The sequence below is a fragment of the Pelodiscus sinensis genome, chromosome 20 (genome assembly GCF_049634645.1).
Source record: "Pelodiscus sinensis isolate JC-2024 chromosome 20, ASM4963464v1, whole genome shotgun sequence".
NCBI classification, from domain to species: Eukaryota; Metazoa; Chordata; order Testudines; family Trionychidae; genus Pelodiscus; species Pelodiscus sinensis.
The window spans coordinates 23,790,618-23,811,611 of record NC_134730.1 but is presented as its reverse complement, the minus strand read 5'-3'; the positions used below and the strand labels follow the sequence as shown (position 1 = coordinate 23,811,611).

The 20,994-nt window shown below is 42.2% G+C and overlaps 1 protein-coding gene across 6 annotated transcripts in view; it reads left to right on the top strand.

Moving 5' to 3' along the window:
• The window catches only part of ABCA5 (ATP binding cassette subfamily A member 5), a 127,723-nt gene that overhangs the window by 96,216 nt on the left and 10,513 nt on the right, over positions 1–20,994 (top strand). For all 6 annotated transcript variants that reach the window (XM_075903998.1, XM_075903997.1, XM_075903999.1 and 3 more), the window contains 14 exons: positions 1,200–1,313; positions 3,422–3,592; positions 4,925–5,038; positions 7,048–7,185; positions 8,857–8,931; positions 10,970–11,061; positions 13,107–13,239; positions 14,871–14,988; positions 15,109–15,200; positions 15,351–15,526; positions 16,477–16,552; positions 16,644–16,738; positions 18,544–18,663; positions 19,675–19,824. In XM_075903998.1, the coding sequence (XP_075760113.1) occupies positions 1,200–1,313; positions 3,422–3,592; positions 4,925–5,038; positions 7,048–7,185; positions 8,857–8,931; positions 10,970–11,061; positions 13,107–13,239; positions 14,871–14,988; positions 15,109–15,200; positions 15,351–15,526; positions 16,477–16,552; positions 16,644–16,738; positions 18,544–18,663; positions 19,675–19,824 (1,664 nt within the window). The remainder of the gene's footprint in view (positions 1–1,199; positions 1,314–3,421; positions 3,593–4,924; positions 5,039–7,047; positions 7,186–8,856; positions 8,932–10,969; positions 11,062–13,106; positions 13,240–14,870; positions 14,989–15,108; positions 15,201–15,350; positions 15,527–16,476; positions 16,553–16,643; positions 16,739–18,543; positions 18,664–19,674; positions 19,825–20,994) is intronic.

Below are 20,994 nucleotides of genomic sequence, written 5' to 3'. Positions count from 1 at the left end.
GAATTTTAAAAATCATATTTAGGATTTTTTTATAGAATTATATGTAGTTAATGTTTATATTATAGTAATGCCTGAGGTCCCCAGTCCAGGGCATTGTACGCACATAGAAAAGAGATGTTCCCAAATCTAAGGACACAAAGAGAACAGGAGTAGAGGTTTGGTATATAACAGGAGAAAAAAAAAAAGACTATCGTGACAATGAGCACAGCTTTGTTAATTCTGTATTGTAGGTTTGGAGAGTGTTAATTGTCTGGGAGAGGGCAAGAGGAGTGATCAGAGCCTGTCACCCATCTTGCGCTGATTAGAATGTGGTAGAGTTGAGGCATCAGCAGAGATTCAAAACAAGATAAGGTAGAATTTTGTCAGAGTTTTCCCAACGTGTGAGGCACAGCATGGAGGAGAGCACACAGCTCTGTAGAGCGGCGCTGGTGGGCAGTGAAGGTTGGAAAGGTGGGAGGCATGAAGGTGGAGGCCGATATTTTGATGGGTTGCTAAGTCACCTGGATAGGATGGATTTCCGCTTTGAAGGGCCTTAAAGATAAAGACAAATGGTGGTCTCTTAGTGCTGTTGAATTTAATGGGAGTTCTGCCATTGTCTTCATTTGGGCCAGAATTTCACTCGAGAAGCTTGTTTGTGATGAAGGAGGTAAAAAAGGAGCCAGGAGAGGCTCAAAGTGTGGCATAATATGATTAGACTTGAAAGGAGCAAGGCCACAGTAATCCAGGGGAGCAAAGAGGAGGTGACAGTAGTTAGTCAGCTGTTCACAGTTGCCATTTTCTTTCTCGTGTGAATATATTCGTTTTATAAATTGCACAAACACCTACACAAAACTTTATCACCGTGTTTTTAACTTTGCTGCTGTGCAAAAGGTCTTGGCAGCTATGAAATGTCCTCTTTTGGAACTAAACAGTAATCAGTCCTGTCCATACCATAACCACATAGTCCACCTAGATTTCCCCGCTCCTGCTCAGGCTTGCTCTGTTACCTATAGAATAGGCTGGTGCGTTACCATACAAAAACAATATTTCAGTGTTTTCTGTGCTTTTATAATAAGCTGTAACTAAAGTGGCATGGGTTGGAGTCTAGGTACATGAGCACAGGAAATCATGTTTAGAAACTTCAACAAGCAAGTTTGAGGCATTGTTTCTTGTCTCAGTATATTCCGATTCCCCAGCGTTGAAGTCTGATTATTTTTCAGGACATTGCTGACACCATTTTCCAATATGAGTTCTTTTTTGCAACAATGCTGCTCGGAATATTTGTAACAGGAATGCCACCGTATTTTGCCATGGAGAATGCAGAAAACCACAAGGTAATCTTTGAAACATGCAGTTTTGACCATTTTAAAACTCAAGTATGTGAACAAATAACAAACCTTTTCCTAAGGTCATTTCTGCATGGTATAATCAAGGAGTAATAACGTGGTAATGGCTGTTGTCTAGGATGCAAAAGTTAGATGGTTTGTAGACCCCAGCTTCAGAACCCAGTGGGGTGTTAGTGTAACTCACACAGCTAGTGTGGTTCACTGTCCCATGTAGTGGCACTTAGACCACTCTTAGAGCAAGAGATAAGAACAAGGGAGCTCTATAGCCTAGGCTGAGAGCCGCCTGGCTTTATAGCTCAAGCTGTAGAGGCTTGTACACTAAGCTTCAGAGGTCCTAGGTTTGAATCAGCCCAGTGGCAGTTACATCAGCACTCCTAAATTTTCAAAAGATTATAAATGTGTCTCTTTACTGGATGTATCTATCCCAAAAATAAATGTACATAAATTCAATTTTATATAAGACCAACAAATAGCTGTGGAGACAAATTACATAAATCAAATTTAACAAGTGGTTCTGTGGCACCTTAGGGTACACCTACACTGCGGAGCGATTTTAGGATGCCGGAAGTATCCCGAAATAGCTACTCCATGTCTCTTGAAGCAGTCCATTATTTCGAAATAGATTTCAAAACAGATTTCAAAATAATGAGTGGCTTATTCTGACATCCCTGGTAACCCTTTTCCCACGAGGGTTAAGGGGAATTTCAGAATAGTGAGTTATTCGTAGTGAGTTAATAATAAGCTATTTCGAAATAGCATTGAAATAAGCTATGAGCTAAGGGTGCTCTGTAGACACACCCTTAGCAAATTGCTGTGTAGATGCAATTAGCATCTTAGAGAACTGGAGTGGAAATAACAGAATCCAAGATATAAATAAATAAATAAATACTTTCAATTGTCAGACCTGGTTAATGAGGCTAAGTGGGCTGGGTGTGTCCCAAACATAGCTTTTGATGTGGAAATGCAGATGTTAATGGCAGGAGAAATAGACTTTGTAATACACCAACCAGTTAATGTCTTTGTTTAGGCCCCTGGTAACGGTGTCAAATCTGTAGAAAAATTCCCGTTCTGCCGACTCTCTATGCAATGGATTAATGAAATTTCTTCATAGAAGGATGGCTACTTTTAAATCCACAATTGAGTGACCAGGCAAGTTAAAATGTTTTCCTGCAGGTTTGTGTGTAATGGGCCTTACAATTGAGAGGTAATTCTTCTTCTGATAGACATAGTCAGATATAGATCTTTTGGTTTCTGTTATTTCCACTCCAATTCATTTGAGAATATGGGTTTTACCCATGAAAGCTCATGATTCCATACATTTTGATTAGTCTATAAATTGCCATAGGACCACTCGTTTTTAAAGTTACAGAATAACACGACTACCCCTCTGACATTTATGGATCAAATATGAATGTGAGCAGAAACAAAGGGGGTCTTTTTGCATAGAGAAGAAGTGGCTGTAGATTTTGAAATGGAATTGGATACTCTATTCTTTTCATAGCCTGCTAGCAGCTAGCTTCACAGGTAAAATCAGAGAAAGTTGTATCACAGAGGGCACACAGTTCGTATTCCTATTGGGTGTTTTGCTTCTGTCTCTTCTTCCCAAGACCTTTTTTTTGGGGGGGGGGGGGGTGGGAGGAGGAGGGGAATATGGATACCCAGACCTCCTTTCTTGGCACCTAAAAGTTGCAAATTGGGAAAAACTCTAGTTGAGACACTGGAGTGATGCTAGAACAACAAGAAGTCCTGTGGCACCTTATAGACTAATAGATTTATTGGAGCATAAGCTTTCGTGGGCAAAGGCCCACTTTGTCAGATGCATGTAGTAGAAATTCCAGAGACAGGTATAAATATACAGGCATAAGAAAAGAGTACCAAGCAAGAGTAAGGCTAGAGATAACGACGTCAATTCAGTCAGGGAGGATGAAGGCCTCTTCTAGGAGCTGATGTGGAGGTGTTAACACCAAGAGAGGAGAAACTGCTTTTCTATGGAGTGATGCTAATTCAGAGCCTGAGTTTCTGAGAGCAGAATTAAGCCCAAATAATTTAAGCAATGATAAGAATTAACATTACTGTGATTTTGTCCCCTCTAACAGATCAGAGCCTACACTCAACTTAAGATCTCAGGTCTTTATCCATCAGCTTACTGGAGTGGACAAGCAGTTGTTGACTTTCCTTTATTTTTTATTATTCTCGTTCTGATGATAGGAAGCTTATTTGCATTTCATCACGGTGTTTATTTTGATACCTGGCAGTTCCTTGCGGCGGTAAGTCTAGTTTTATTTGCTTCTCATTTAAGCCTTAGATTAAAGTGAAGAAGAAACATGATGGGTTCATTTTTGTTTGCAAACATTAGAGCTGGTTGGAACCATTTCACCCAAACATTGTTGCCCTGGAATTTGCTAGATCACTGAAATCTAAATGTTCCATGGAGGCTGTTCCGGTTTGGTGAATTTCAGACAGACTCCAGCCTACCAGGCAGATTTCTTGACTGGCTTACTGCCAGCGCCACATGCTTAGCTAGTGGAGATTCCAAGCTTCCGGACTCCCACCTTCACCGCAGTCTGCCTGGCAAATTGGCAGGGAATTTGAGAACCCCAGCTACTGCACTTGCTGCTCCTTGTCAACTGAGGCTATAAGAGTCTCCCAATCTGGGCGAGCCTGCTAAGGTCCCCTTCCATAGGGTCAGATACCCCAGGCCTTCCAGGGTCCATAGCTATAGGATTCTGGAGCCAGAGCACCATGATCTTAGTTGAGAACTATGAACCTTTGGGTTTTCCTTTGAGCTGGCATGCTATCACTTGATTATCATTCCATCCTTCCCTCCAGTGTGCTGACTCTTGTTTTAATGTCTGCAAAAGTCAGTGAAATTAATTGAAGATGAAACCTGCAGTTACCAAAACATGCGTCTCATTAGTGTTTATGGGAGACCACTTGAGAAAAGATGAAAATTTAATTGAGAGATTAGACATGCTGTCCTGCTTGCAATTTTTTACCAGAAAGTTTTAATTGTTTGTATCATTTTGACTTACAGCATCTCAAACAGTTAATTTAGCTTTTAACTGACAGGCTCAATTGAAATTAAAATATACTCTGGGGCTATGTCTATACTACAAGGTTTTTGTGCAAAAACCGGAGGAGCATCCACACCTCAAATGCGCTTTTGCGCAAGTCAATCGGCAAAAGAGAGGGCTTTTGCTGGTAGAGTTATTCCTCTCCCCACAAGAGGAGTTCTTGCACAAAAAGGCAAGTGTGGATGCTCTATCAGGAAAAGCACAGGTGCTCTGTGAATGGCCATCAGAGCTTTCTTACACAAGAATGTCCATGCAGTGTGGATGCTGTCTTGTGCAAAAGCACATCGCAAAAGTGATGTGCTTTGAGGTGTGGGTGTGTTTTTGTGGAAGAAGTTTTTGCACAAAAACTTTTGTGCAAAAGGCTTTTTCCACAAAAACCCTGCAGGGTAGACTAAGTCTAAAAGTATTCAGGTATTTACAAAAGAAATGTCAGTAACAAGTTTGTATCCTTTAATATACTATGCATTCTGAGGCAATCATATATGATGAATATAAGAAATTTCTTTTTCCCCCCCCCCTTTGCAGCTCTTCTGCCTCATTGGCTATGTACCATCGGTGGTGCTGTTCACCTATGTGGTCTCTTTTACGTTTAAAAAATTTCACAATACCAAAGAATTTTGGTCATTTATTTTTTCAGTGGTAAGTCAGTCTATCATCCCCCTCCTGTTCTGCAGTGTGATTTGTCCTTTTCATGTGTGTTCATTTTTTTTAAATTGTATCCTTTGGTATATATGGTTGTGACTATTTTCTTCCATTATTTGATCTGAGGAAGTGGGTCTGGCCCACGAAAGCTCATCATCTAATAAACCATCTTGTTAGTCTTTAAAGTGCTACATAGTCCTGTATTTTGTTTCAGCTACCCCAGACTAACACGGCTACATTTCTATCACTATGGTATTTAGTTAACGTTGAACTCCCCCTCCCCCCCCCCAGCCAAATCAGCATTTTTTTTCAAGTAACCTGTTTTGGAAAAGAATTCTCTCCTCTTTAACCATTTGCCATTTCTTGAACTTGCAAGGGAAAAGGAAAGAAATATAAGTAAATGACAGATGGTTTAAATGTATATGCCACTTCACTTCTTTTCCTTGCTACAGGAATAGATGCTTTTGACTCGGCATAGAATCAAACATTACTTGTCTCACAATCTCTGAAGGGGCAGCCTGCCCAGAAATCATCTCCCCGTCCCTCAAGTGCAGTCCTTTTTGGTGGCAGGGGTCTCTGTCTCCACTTCTTTTTGGTGTGGGGTCTGCAATGTAGCCACTCTCCAACTGGGTCTCCGGATTACACCTCCCTGGGAGCCAGCAATGTGACCGAGTCGTTGCAGCTGAGCCAGAGTTCTGTTCTGGCACCCAATGGTCACAGGTAGTACGCAGAAGCAGTTTGTGCAAAACAAAGATGCTCAGATGTTATACAGAACCGAGGGTACGTCTACACTACGAGTTTTCTCAGCCAAAAATACGCTAATGAGGGACTCATTTGCATGTTGCAATCTCATTTGCATATTTTCTGCCAATCCATTTTTGGGCTAGCAGTTTTTGCACAACAACAAGCAGTGTGGACCTTTTCTTTTTGCACCAAAAACTCTTTTCCCACAAGATCGGAATACCTCTGCGGAAAAAGGGAGTTGTGCGCAAAGAGAAAACGTCCACACGGCTTGTTTTTGCACAAAAACCCCTAGCGCAAAAAAAATGCAAATGAGATCGCGACTCATGCAAATGAGTCCCTCATTAGCATATTTTTTGCCAAGAAAACTCGTAGTGTAGATGTAGCCTGAGAGAAGTGGATTTAAAAATAACAAAGACCCACCAGGCCCACCAACATGGGGGGAGATAGGGTAGGTGCCCCGGGGCCTGGTGATTCAAAGGGGCCGGTGGCTCTGGCCGTTGCCACAGTAGCAGTGGCAGCATCTGGAGTCGTGGGCCCTTTAAATCATTTCCAGGGCACTGCGGTACATGCTCTGGGCGGCGCTAAGGGCTGCGGGGGAAGGTGCACCATGCTCTGGGCCCACTCCTTCCCAGAGTGTAGAGTCGGGCCTTCCCTCACCAGATCCGGGGGCCCATGGAGGCTGTCAGCTACCCTGCAAAGGCCTGTGTGCATGTTGTTGTCAGAGCCATGTTTGTGGTTCCCCTGGGTAGGCATGACAACCTTGGTGTTGCCCATTGTCTGTGGGTACCAAGTTACAGATACCCCGGGTCTCAAGCTCAAGTCTGTCTGTCTGTCTGTCAGCCTTGCTGTGTGCTGACTGTGCCTTTGTAAGCTTCCAAGTGAGTCGGGCACGCCTTCCCTCCCTTTTGCCAGGGCACTGTGTTAACTCCTTAGGAGTCTTTCACATGACCCTGGAACAGGAAAAGATGCTAGTTTAGGTGGTGCCAGTTAGCAAGGTTCTTTATACTTCAGTGGCAGGCCCACTGGGTACTTGAGAAGCGATCTCACCTGTTTTATTGTTTAACCCATCCAGGGTCCCGTAGCAATTCCCCATTAACTGCATCCAGGCAGGCAGCAATGTAAAATCAAACCAGAAAGACAAGTTCCAAGACATAATTTTCCAGTTTGTCACAACTTTTATTCAATCTTAAATCCATGTCAGTTTGTGAGAGAGGCTTTTGAATGGCAACAAATGACAGAGGCTATTTTTTCTTTCTTTTTAGATTACTTTGGTATCTACTGTTGTCACTGAAATAGTATTCTTTATGAGACATTTTATGGCAATTACCATTCTTCATTATGTCTTCTGTGCCTTCATCCCAATCTATCCTCTTATTGGATGCCTGATTAGTTTTATAAAGGTAAGCTTTTGTGGTTGGCTGGTTCCTTTTTTTTATAAGGACTTCAATTTTAAAGCTTTGAAATACGTATGTAGAATATGTAGCTGAATACATGCGTGCATATATACACGTGTTGATTGCAAGATAGTGTGTTTCATCTACATGTGAGTGAATGGGGAGTTCTGCATTGGTCTGCGATATGCCTGATGGCCAGTTTCTAAGTTATAAATAGCAGCAGCTGCTGAAAAAGTTGCTCGTATTATCCCCTGGTTTTAGTTTTAGAAGCTGGAAGAAACAAAGCCTTTGATAAATATATAAAGGCAAATTTCTTATCCCTCTATCTGTGCAGTTGCACTGTCTCTTGGTTTTGATCACTTGGAACCTGCAATTGAAAGAATGCATTCGTCCTCTTTAGGGATATAATAGTGTAGCTGTTTAAACGGTTAACCAATAAGCATGAGCTGATACCGTAATGGTTACACATCGGCAGCCGGGGAGCTGGCTGCTACCCTGCACGAGACCCCGTGGTGCAGGGCGGTAGCTGGCTCTCTGGGAATGGGGCTGACAGACAGTATGCGCCAGAAGCCGGCTGCTGCCCCGTGCTGCTGCCTTTGATACAGTCTCATGCAGCTGACTCCCCGGGGCTGGAAAAGATGCCGTTTTGTCGGGGTGGAAGGCGGGAGCCAATGTGCACTGGGAGCCAGTTTAAAAGTATAAAGCTTATTGCAGCGCCAGCAGCGCAGCTGGCTTCCTTGATGTTGTGAAGAGCAGGACTTCAACACGGTTCCGAAAAGAACTAAATTCACGGAGGTTGGGTCCATCAATGGCTATGAGCTGGGATGGGTAGGAATGGTGTCCCTAGCCTCTGTTTGTCAGGGGCTGGGAATGGATGACGGGGAGGGATTGCTTGATGATTCCCTGCTCTGTTCACTCTCTGGGGCACCTGGCATTGGCCAGTGTCAGCAGACAGGACACTGGGCTAGATGGACCTTTGGTCTGACCCAGTCTGGCCATTCTTATGGCCTTATATTCCTGGGAGTGGGATTGGCAGCTGGAGCCAGCTCCCAGCATGCTCTGGCTGCTGGCCTTGCTCCCAGGGAACTCCCAGTGTGTAACTGCTAAGATTTGTCCCGGTTACGCAGTTACCTAATGAACTGCTTTTTTAACATCCCTAGTTCTGATTCTGATCTGTGTCTACTCTAAGGGTGGGCAAACTATGGGCCACAACCAGCCCATCAGACCTTTTCAACTGGCCCTCAAGCTCTAGCCAGGAAGTGTGATCAGGACATGTCCCGCTCCACCTGCCACTCCAGCCAGGAAGCAGGGGGTTGGAGCAACAGCCCACATTTTTCTATGGCTCCCCCATTGGCTGTAGCTCTTGGTCATACCCCTTTGGTCCAGTGGCACATTGTCCCACTGGAAGGAGGTTGGGCCAGCAAGCCTTTGTGGCCCAACATATAATCTGCTTACTCCAATATGGCCCACTCCTGCTCTATCCCCATGTAGACATAGAGTACCGCTCGAGAAGTCAATGGAATTGCCCTGATGTAAAGTCAGCGCAAACCTGAAACAGGCTCATCAAGTGTATAAATAAATTGTCTGCAATAGTCAATTATAATTTGAAATGAAATGTATAGGTAGAATATGTATCGTGGGTGAACGTTTCTGTGTCAACATTCATCACGTTGCCAGATATCGTGGAAAGACCTCCAGAAGAATGAAAACCACTATGATCCGTGGGACAGGCTCTTGGTAGCCGTGATGGCGGTAAGCACCCGTTATTTGTCAGAAATGTCAGGAAACATTTTTTGGGACTGAAAAGCCACGTTCATGTTGTGACGTGTTTAAGAGTTTGATTAAATGCTTATAAAATAGTGGATTAACTGCTGCTCTGCAGCCTAGAAATGATATACAGAATAGGCAACTTCAGAGAAACACATCCTCAGCTCAACGCACACTGTCCCGACAGTATGGCTCAACCCTCCCCATGGGAGATAAAACTATTGATTGGGGTCATGGAGGCTTTTAGTCTTGGTGTGTTGAGTCATTAGCCTCCCTATTGAGTCTGCCAAGGAGATGTTGTTTTTTCATATAAACTCTTATCTGCTAGAAAGTAGACTGAGCCATTACCAGATCATTTCCCTGAGGCCTAGTATAGCCTTCACATCTTAATAAAGGTCTGTCCTAGGACAGATTTCTCCTTGAAAAGAGAAAGTCGTCACATTCAGTGACTTAAAATAACATTTTTCTCTCCTGTCCTGTTTTGTGGGCTGAACTTCAGAAAACCATTTCAGAACTATTAATTAAAAAGTACTGATTTATATCCTATTTCACTCTTTAGTGACTGATTTATATTTTAGAGTTAGAGTTAGGTATCTTAAAAGGCCAACGTGAAATCATGCATCACATCTTATATTCAATTGGTCCAGAATGCAGCTGCTCGAGTTTTAACTAACACTCCTTATACGGAGCACATTATGCCAGTGTTCCAGCGGCTGCACTGGATTCTGGTATGTTTCCAGGCCCAATTTAAGATCTTGGTGATGACTTTTATGACTTATAAAGCCCTAACCAGGTTGGGTCCATGGTATCTCAAGGTCCGTCTTCTCCCATATGAACTTGCCCGGGAATTGAGGTCAGCTGGGGAGGCTTTGCTCTGTGTTCCTCCACTTGTGGAGATAAAATTTACATCTATGCGGAGCAGGGCCTTCTCAGCTTTTGCTCTCAAGCTGTGGAATTCTCTCTCCCAGGATATTCGCCTGGTGCCAAAGCTAGCATTGTTTTGGCGCCAAGCTAACACCACCCTTTGTAAATGTTTGTGTGAGTGTGTGCGCGTCCGTGTGTCCATCCATCCTTCCTCTCGAGATGTCTTAGCAGATTCTATGTCCCCCTGGGCTCTATTTTAATTATATATATATTTGTTTTGTAAGCCTCCTTGAATATTTTAAATAGAGAGGCAAGGAAAAAATATTTTAAATAAATACATAAATATCTTCCGGTGACCTGGAAATCATAATGTAGGACACATTGTTCTAGCGGCAATTATTGTTCAGGCTCTCATATGCTTTGAGAGTCAACATATCCAGAGATTACAAGTGTAGGATCCTAAAAGAATATGCCACACCCACAGATGGTCAATTTTTGTGATTTCTGTAATTGCATTGGCCAGTTGAGGGCTGGTTTAGACGCTCACCAATGGCATCCTAGAAGATGATACCCGTTAATCAACGGTTCAGTCCATACATATATACATTTTATACAAAACTGGAAGTATATTCTTATTCTAATAACACATTCCTCTTATGCTTCAGAGGGGTAGCCAAGTTATTCTGTCACAGGAAAAACTTAAAAAACAACTACTACTCTAGTGGCACTTTAAAGACAAACAAAACATGTAGATAGTAACATGAGCTTTCCTGGGCACAGCCCACTTCTTCAGGTGTTTTTTTAGTCTTTAAAGTGCTACTAAACTTTCCTCTTATGTTATATGAAACAGTGGAAGTGGGTTATGGCCATGAAAGCTCTTGGTACCCCTATATGTGGTGTTAGTCTTTAAGGTACTACTAGGCTATTCATTGTTTAAGTTTTTCTAGTTACAGACTAACTCGGCTACCCTTCTGAAATTTTTCCCTGAGATCCAATGGAATTCATTAGCAATATGGTTTCACTACCTAGGAGTTTGTCATGAATACCTTTGTGCTAGGAAGGAATGACATTTCTTTGAATTTATCCTATGGACAACCATTTGGCCTCAAGGTGCTAGAAATGTTTTGATTAACGGTAATTGTTTTTCTGTCTGTTTTAGCCTTATTTGCAATGTGTAGTGTGGCTGTTCCTTCTGCGATATCTTGAACTGAAACATGGAGGTAAATCGATAAGAAAGGACCCATTTTTCAGGTATGTGTCAGTTGATAGAATCTCTGTATTAAAAAGCAATCTCAAGGTTAATATTGATAAATGGAAGTAGCTAATGTGCACTAGAAGGCACATTAAAGATAAGGAAAAATCCTTTGTCACTGGAGTCCTATATCCTATTGCGTTCCATTGATGTTTTAAAACAATGCAGATGTTGCTTGTTCTGTACTGCCGATCATCCTGACATAATTTAGATAATTTTTTTTCTGCTAGAATGATTACTGTAAGGGTCATTCTCTCATAAAATGTATGTGTGCAGTTCACATGAGCTCCATAAAAATGGCCATGCTTAGTCAGTCCAATAGTCCAGGATTCTGTCATCTCTCAGAGGTCAGTGCCCACTGCTTCAGAGAATATGAAGAAAACAGGACAACTCTGAGGGATCCATCACCTGTCATGCAGTTCCACCCTGTGGCAGTGGAAGATTTACGACACCTGGAGCATTGGGTGGATCCTGGACCATCTTGGCAAATAACGAGCAGTCGACCTATTCAACGTGAACGTACCTAATTCATTTTTGAAGCTAATTATACTTGGGGCCATCACAACAGCCAGTGGTAAAGCATTCTGAAGAAGTAATACCTTATGTTTGTTGTAAAGTTAATTTCATTGGGTGACCTTTTGTTCTTGTGAGATGTGAAGAGGTAAATAATACATCCCTACTCATTTTTTTGCACACCATTCGTGATGTTATTGGCTTCAGTGGTTTCCCACCTTGTCTCTTTTCTAAGTGGAACAGTTGCAGTCTTTTTAATGTTTCCTAATATATATGCTGTTCCCTACCCCTAATCGTTTTATGTGTGTAATATATACATGTGCATATATTTGTGTGTGTATGTAATATATATATATATATATATATATATATATATATATATATATATATAATTGTTAGTTTCTTAGGTGCCACAGGACTTCTCATTTTTAAAGTTACAGATTAACACATCTAACCCTCTGAGTCTCAAGCTCATCTCATCTGATGAAGTTGGTTATGCTTATGAAAGCTCGTGAAATTATATATTATATATATCTGTGTGTGTCTGTGTATTTGTTAGCCTCTAAGGTACCACAGAACTTTTCATTGTCTTTAGGAACAGCGTGCAGATAAATGTCACAGACAGTATTCAGAATGTTCTCATTATGGTCTCAATCTTAATAGGAAATACAAGCAGGATATTTGACCACTTACAAATGGTTACAAGATCAGGGCCCTTGTTTGCAAAATGATGGAACTCTGAAATAGTCAAAATATTGGCCTTTTTCAGTATTTTAAGACATGGGTATATCTTCTGTCTGGAAAACTAATTTGCATATTCTACTTGCTTTTATGTAGTTGAGTAATTTAAATTTCCATAGAAGTGTAAGGATTGTCAAAGCCACAATTTGTGTGTGTGTGTGTGTGTTTTTGTGGGCAAGTGACAATGAGTTTTTGTGGGCAAGTGACAATGAGTTTTTGTGGGCAAGTGATAAAGTGGTTTGAAGCTCATGATATTATATATATTTTTGCTAGTCTCTGAGGTGCCACAGGACTAGTTCTTGTTTTTAAAGTTACAGACTAACAAGGCAACCCCCTTTGAGACTATTCCTAAAGGTTAATAGAAGTTGTAAAGCTGTTTCATAATGAACAGCTATGAAAATTTACTCCATTGTCTATAAAAGTAAGACCAGTGTAACTTGTGAAATAATTTTAATGTTCACCAGGATTCTGTGGCTAAGCTGCAACAAGAAAAAGATTTGTTTACATTTAAAAGATCTGTATTTCTGTGGCATGACCTATAGTGCCCGTTTTTTGCTTATTCCCTTTGACTGCAGTTCTCAATTGAATTTCATTTTTAGAAGACTTTTTCCACTGATATTTTTTTTCTTCCTCCTCTTCGCATATGGATAACTGATGAGTTTATTGCCTAATAAACACAAAGGACTTGATCTTTCTGTCCATAATGAGAGCGAACTCCAGTGAAATTTCTGGGAGTTTTGTCTGCTTAAAGACAACTGAACAGAAGTTTAATATTTGTTGTTCTTTTTAGAACAACTACTGCTACTACAAAGATCAAACCATGGAAACTTCGAGATGATCTACATAATGAAAATGAGGATGAAGATGTAAAGGCAGAGAGATTGTGGGTCAAAGAAATGACAACCTGCCAGAGCTGTGATGAGGTAATTATGATTGAATCACTTGGGGACAAGGTGAGACCAGATAAAATTGGTGTCAATAAATCAGAGACTCATAGAATGCTAGAACTGGAAGGGATCTCGAAAGGTCAAGTCCAGTCTCCAGAACTCATGGCGGGACCAAGCACCAGCTAAATCATCCTGACAGATGTTTATCTAACCTGCATTAAGTAAGTATGATGGAGATTCCACAACTTCCCTAGGCAATTTATTCCAGAGTTTAACCACCCTGACAGGAAATTTTCCCTAACGTCAAACCTAAACCTCCCTTGCTTACAGTTTAAACTCTTCAACGTATGCCAGCTTTGATAATAATACATTAATGCTTAATTGGAAATACTAGAACTAGATATTGGCTTCGTCTTCCGAATTAGTGATTTGTTTGAATGATTTGGTATTTAAAAGATTCAGATGAGCAAAGCAGGATTCTATTTTGTCCCAAGTTAATATCAGTACTTCTTATCTTTGGTCTCCGGCACCTTCCTTGTGTGTCCGTTCATTCTGCCTTCTACCTCTTCCCCATGGTAAAACCTAGAATTATGGCCTGAAGAACAGCTCTGTGTCTCACTAGGTTGGTCCTTTTAGATTCCAAACCATTAGGAACTGCCACTTCAGGCTGGTAGGAGTGTGATCTGTGGAGGGCAACCTGCGGCCCAAGAGGGCTCTGTGTAGGACCCATGAGACATTTTCTTTAGCATTGCCGGTGCGCAGGGTTGCCAGATTCTGCTGGTTTCCACCCGCGTCGGTTTTTTTCTATCCGTTATTGCTAAAGTGACACGTGTAAAGCAAGGGCCGGTGAAGCGAGGTGCGTGCTGATTGCACCTAACGGTGACTGTGAGAGCCGCGCGCTCCCTTTGCACCCAATCACAGCGCTGCTACGGTTCAGTCAGCACAGCCAGCAAATTGTAGGTATGCAAGCGCAGTGAGTAAAACTACCCTGACCCAGGAGACGGGCTTGGTGAGGACAATATTGCAGCCCACTGAAGGGAGGGAGGGCCACTCGTGGTCTACCTGCTAGCCTAGCAGGGGCCTGTGGGGCTTCTGTGGGGGGCAGAGAGGGGAATGAGGGTGGGAGGCGCACCTCCGGCAGGTGGGGGCTGGGACTGTGACCAGGAGGTCCTCTGACTGAGCAGTTGGGTTTCGCTGGCTGGAGGGGGCTGGGCTTGTGGCTCCATCCAAGGGAGGGGGGACAAGTGGGGCCCATTTATTGTGCTGTTCCGAGGCCTGAAATTCCTGTCAGCGGGCCTGTCTCTCATTCTGCTGCTGCCTTTTCAGTAGGCATTGTCTTGCATAGGGGTCAGGTGTGAAATCGGACCCTTAAAATGGTTTTGCAGTGTATAGAGCCAATGAGGACACAGAAGTGAAAAACCGGGGCACTGAATAGAAATAAGGGGGATAACGTGTAGGTGATCCTAAGAAAGATGTGTAGCTATGGTGAAGTAGAACTGTACCTATTTATTAAAAATATGGGATTATCTAATCTCTCTGTCTAACCCTAGTAAAATGCTAAAGAATCTCAGTTTATTGTGATAAACCTTTAAGTTTGTCCACTGGTGAGAGTGTTTTGAAAAAGTATATTTTAAAACTCAATTAAATGAATACCTTCTGTTTTTTAGAAACCAGCCATTCTGATCAGCAGTCTGCATAAAGAATATGATGAAAGGAAAGATATTCTTCCTGGGAGAAAAATAAAGAAAGTGGCTACTAAGCATGTTTCTTTTTGTGTAAAGAAAGGTTGGCATTAAATTAGTCAGCATTGAACTGTTATATTTTTTAGAAGAAAAAAGATCCAGTTTGTTCTTGGGAGGCATGGGTAACACTTTGTATGTCTTTTTTATTGATTGATTTATTCAGGAGAAATACTTGGACTGTTAGGACCAAACGGAGCTGGGAAAAGTACACTGATTAGCATGCTGGTAGGAGATGTGGAACCAACTGATGGCCAGGTAGAGTATGTGGCTGAGAATTAATAGAAAATGAATCGGGCTGTTCATTTCGTACTGGCTCACTAACATCTATAAGTATTTGTTTTTCTTTTTATAAAGACATGCAAACCTATAAACATACTGTTGACTAAGGGCGGTCTTTTTCTACAGGTTCTGATGGGAGACACTTCTTTAGGATGGACTAGTGAGGATAACTCCGTTAAATTTATGGGATATTGCCCCCAAATAAATCCACTTTGGCCAGATATTACATTGCAGGAGCATTTTGAAATATATGGCTCTATCAAAGGAATGACTAAAGCTGATGTGGCAGAAGTCGTAAAATGGTAAAAAAACAAACGGCTGCGTTGCTTGCTTGCAGTCATGTTTTCGTTGGGTTCTGTTTTAATAATCTAACAACAGATGTCAGAGGTTTCTTGCACCATGTTTTTATCTGACGAGAAGTAGACTACAGGTTGGACCTCCCTGGTCTGGCACCCTCAGGACCAGACTGGTCCCGAAGGAAGGAATTTGCAGGACCCCAGGAAGTCCCCTGCCACGGTCCCTCCCTGCCACAAGCTCATTCCACCTTAGCCGTGCTGCCTGTTGGCCTTCCCCAGTCCCTGCCCCTCTCCTGCCCCACCTCCCTAGCGGCTGTGCTACTGCAGTGCAGGCCCTGTACGAGCCCTGATGGGCTGCCACAGAGCTAGCCCTACTGCTGAGCAGCACCCAGCCCTGGCTGGGCTGCAGGACTGCCTCTGCCCCAGCCAGGTTGCTGCAGCTGTGGTTCTGTTTCTAAGCTACTGCACCCTCGAGCTCCCAGCCCTCCTGCCTCAGAGCTCTCTCGTCCAGGTACACCCATGGTCCTACTGGATTATGGATGTTGCCAGACCAGAGAGTCTTGGTTTAGGAAGGTGCAACCTGTACTTTTTGCAGTCTGAGCAAGAGGTGTACGTCATTTGGAAGGTGGGGAGGAGGGGAAACCAGTATGTAATACCTATTGGTTTTATAGACATCTTTATTTCACCTTGAAAACAAACATTCTCAGCAATTTTTAAGTGAGATGCATAAAATGTAGGAATGTGAAAGCAATAAGGATTTAAAAAAAAAACCCACTATTTGATTAAGGTTTGCAATCAGCAGAGTAATCAAAAGTACAGGTTGCACCTGTAATCAATTATTTAACAATTATATGAAGAGGAATGAGAGAGCATATTTTGAGGGTTCACAATATATCCGCTTTCTTAATGTTTTCAGTGATTGATGAGATAAATAATGTGTTTTGGGTGTTCTGCAGTGTTGCAAGAGCCCTTGAATTGAATGACCATCTACAGAAAACAACAAAGAAATTAGCAGTCGGAATTAAACGCAAGGTATGGGGGAAGTATTAAAAGAACTCCAGTTGAGTGTTTTCATAACATGGGGACTATTATATAATCATATTTAATCTTTCTTTCATGTCAGTTATGTTTTGCGCTAAGTATGCTGGGTAATCCGCAGATTACATTGCTAGATGAACCATCTACTGGCATGGATCCTAAAGCCAAACAACACATATGGTGAGTGTAACTTTATGCCACACTTACAAAAGTCTTTTTTTTTTTTTAAAGAGATTGCATTGTAGGATAATTTGATAGTAATTCCCTTATTCCAGAGCTCACAGTGGAACACTTGAACCTCTTTAATCCGGCAACCCTGAGAAAGCAGGCATGCCGGATGAAGGAATTTTTTGCAGATCATGGAGGGCACAGGGCGGGGACTGGGATGGAAGATGTGTGAGGGGGATGGGGATGCTTACCTGGCACCCCACTCCTAGGGGCACATGTGACTCCACACCTGCTGCTCCCAGGCTGTGCCATTCCTCCAGTGGCGGGGAGATGGAAAGTGGCAGCTCACAGAGCTGCAGCCTTCTCCCCCTGCCAGAGCCCAAACCAGGGATATTCCTGGATCAGGGGACACCTAAAGCATGGCGGTTCTTCTGTAATACGTCCTAGATTAGTGTAGCCAAATGCTGTTTGTTCTTTCCAGTTACGTGCATAACTGCTGTTAACATTAAGGAAAGCTACCTCTGGGTATCGCTGAAAATCTAGCTTAGTATTGGCTGCTTTCATCTGTGTGTTATTTTCAGATGATTTGCAGATGAATAGCTTGATGTCCCTTTGAAGATAAATGTATTCCATGTGATTTATAACAATCAAAAGCATACATTCACAACACAGAGCTTTCACCGCAACTTAAAATTCATCCTGATTAGAATACAGAGGGCAAAAAGAATCCTCCGTAAAATCACCTTATTGAGGAATGAGAAACTGAGCTCCTCAAATTCATCCACTTCCTTCGACGGACCTTCTCCAGAGACCTAAGAAAGTAGGCTGACTTTGTAATGTGATGGGAAAAAGAGTTCGTTTCAGAGTTGTGGGACTCTCTTGTGTAATGAGCAGCTACGAGGTTATACCAAGGGGCTTTAATCTGAACTCCACTGCTTATCACCACTGTAGAGAAAGAGGCAGTGCCTCTGGAAGCCAAGCGGCAAACTGTTGTGTGTGTTTCGTACAGGCTGTATCATGCGTGTCTAATTTTTTTCCATCCATGTGGGGAATAAATTTTGATATGTGCATTGAGGCATGTGCAGAAGTTCACAACAGAAAGGCATATTCACAATAGAAACACATGCTGCTGGTGGTAGGCACAGCGGGCACTCGGCTAATCAGCTGGCAAATACCTGCCACCCAGATGCTCAACTTACAGGGAACGCTGCTTATCATGGTAATATCCATGGGACGAAGTCCAGAGTCAGCTGACAAGCTGCAGAACCATGTGATATAAGAATTTATCATACACATTTGATCATTGCAACAGCTCTTTTCCTAATAACCCATCTCTCCCAGAACTTACTCCGGCAGTCCAAATTTCAGAGCAGCTTTTTGTCATTGTTTTAGAGGAAAATAACCCACCAAAGAAATGTTTTCCCCCAAATTGTGGAATTTCCTCCCGGACCCTGCAGTAGGCAAGATTACTTCTGTGTGCCTACATAGTATTCACTTGGCATTTTAAATTTGCATTTTCTTTGAACAGTGAGACTGTTGGGATTAGGAGACTAGTGAATATCCAAATGCCTGCAAAATACTGAAATGTAATGTCTTTATTTCAAATAACTGAAGAAGCCTCAAATGGAAAAGAAATAGAAACATTTGCTTTTTTTTTTTTTTTTTTTGACTCTTGAATGAAAAAAGTTGAGCCTTATGGCTGAGGAGTTTGTGTTAATTATTCCTCAAGTGTAATTTTCCCAGCATACTGCATGTCACGTTCAAGGTAATTTATAAATGTACTTATTATTTTTCATCGTGGGTTGGTTTTTTTTCAGGAGGGCAATTCGAGCGGCATTTAAAAGCAAAGAGAGAGCTGCTATTCTCACCACTCACTATATGGAAGAAGCCGAAGCTGTGTGTGATCGAGTTGCAATCCTGGTCTCTGGACAGTTAAGGTATTGTCCACTTCAGCTGTCTGTCGTGTGTTCGAGCCATCAGACACGAAAGGATAAACTTTATTTCTAACTTTATTTTACACAGAATAGTAAAGAAAAGCAATGCAAAGTTCCACAGATCTGTTCCAATAAATGGGATAGGTAGCACAGACAAGGTAATAACATCTACACCTAGGACAATACACGAGGTATTTAACTTTAAGGATATGAACATACACATACTTATTTCTATAAATCCCACACAGTTCCACCATTAGCAAACTTACAATTGTCAGATGGAAGGTTGTGGCCTCTTTCTTTCCTCACAAGCAGAGTCGTCCACAATGCATTTGCCAGTAGGACCAGATTAAACTTCTAACTGCAGCGAGTAAGGTAGTGGGGACACTTTACCTAGTCCCTTCCCCTGACTATCTATTCTACACCTATATTTATACTCGGCTTGGTCGTTGTAATATCTACCAATTGATTACTTATTGTGTAAGATACCTATTATGCCCATATTTGGCGTACATTAGGCTACTCAGGAGGTTACAAAAAGTATGTGCTTGGTTAACAATTTTGTGGCTGTAGCTAGATTTTTTGCTTATCAGAAATAAAATGTACCGGTACCAGGTTGCTCCTGATCTTCTTTGCATGATCTCATTGTGCTGTGCTGAATTTGCGTGATTGTGCAAAACATCCCTGCCTCCCAAAGCTCTCCCCCCAGCCTTTCCTGTGTGCTGTGTGCACCAGACTTGAGACAGGCCTGGGTTTTGCTTTGTTAGCAATCCCTACTTTGGACAAGGCAGATGTTGTTTTGGTCCAGGCTCCCCTACACTGTCCATGCATATTTGGAACTTTGGGGTAAAAGAATATACACATTTTGAACACATTTATCACATTTTTTAAAAGTACAGCCCCCTTGGTTATTCATCTTAAGCCTCTTATACAAGAATCTAATTCATAAAAAGCAACTATTGGAATCAGCTCTGGGTTTTTTTACATGACGGTATTTGTCTCAACAATCCATAGGTGTATTGGTTCAGTTCAGCATCTAAAGAGCAAATATGGCAAAGGCTACTTCTTGGAAATGAAATTAAACGAAACAGCGGGCCTACAACAGGTGGAGTTTCTTCACAAGCAGATTTTACACATCTTCCCCAATGCAAGTCACCAGGAAAGGTAACAGTTAATAAATAGAGGATCAGCACTGACAAGAAAAAAAAATATCAAGAATTCCTGTGGCATCTTAAAGTTTAACAGATTTATTTGCGCATAAGCTTTCATGGGCAAAAACCTACTTCGTCAGGTGCATCGCGAAAGCTTCTGCCCCACTAAATCTGTTAGGGTATGTCTACACTAGCTCCCTAGTTTGAACTAGGGAGGCTAATGTAGGCATTCAAAGTTGCAAATGAAGCCCGGGATTTAAATATCCCGGGCTTTATTTGCATCTTCCCGTCCAGGCGCCATTTTTAAATCACCCTAGTCCGAACTAACTGCCTATATGCGGCAGTTAAACGTTAATTTGAACTAAGTCCTTAGTTCAAATTAACTGTTACACCTCGTGTATACTCTCTGTGTGCGTCTAGACTGGCATGATTTTGCACAAATACTTTTAACGGAAAAGTTTTTCCGTTAAAAGTATTTCCGCAAAAGCGCGTCTAGATTGGCACGGGTGCTTTTGCGCAAAAAGTGGTTTTGCACAAAAGCATCCGTGGCCAGTCTAGATTCGATTTTGCGCAAGAAAGCCCCGATCGCCATTTTAGCCATCGGGGCTTTTTTGCGCAAAACAGTTCTTCCCTGTCTACACTGGCCCTCTTGCGCAAGTATTCTTGCGCAAGAGGGCTTTTTCCCGAGCGGGAGTGTGAAAGTATTTGCACAAGAAGCACTGATTTTGTACATTACAAAGTCAGTGCTCTTACGCAAATTCAAGCGGCCAGTGTAGACAGCTGGCAAGTTTTTGCGCAAAAGCAAATGCTTTTGCGCAAAATCTTGCCAGTCTAGATGCACCCTCTGCCAGCAAAAGCCTGCAGTGTAGACATAGCCGAACGGTTGTGACCTGGTAATTTTTTTGCTGAGAGTGACCTTTTCCCCACTCCAAGAAGCTTAGATGGTACCTGTAGTCCTGCAAATACTGAAGGTAGCTTGAACTCTGAAGGCCTCAGTGCTTGGCCACGTCTTTTTTACTTAGTCATCAAGAATTCTTCTGTACATTCTGTTGAAATGCTAAATTTACTTGAATTTATGTCAGTGGGTAAGTGCCAACTCTTAAGGGTAATACCTTATTCCACTTTGCTGACTGTTCACAAAGGCCCAGGGAGAGGCCATCATAGAAATACCCAAAGAACTCTC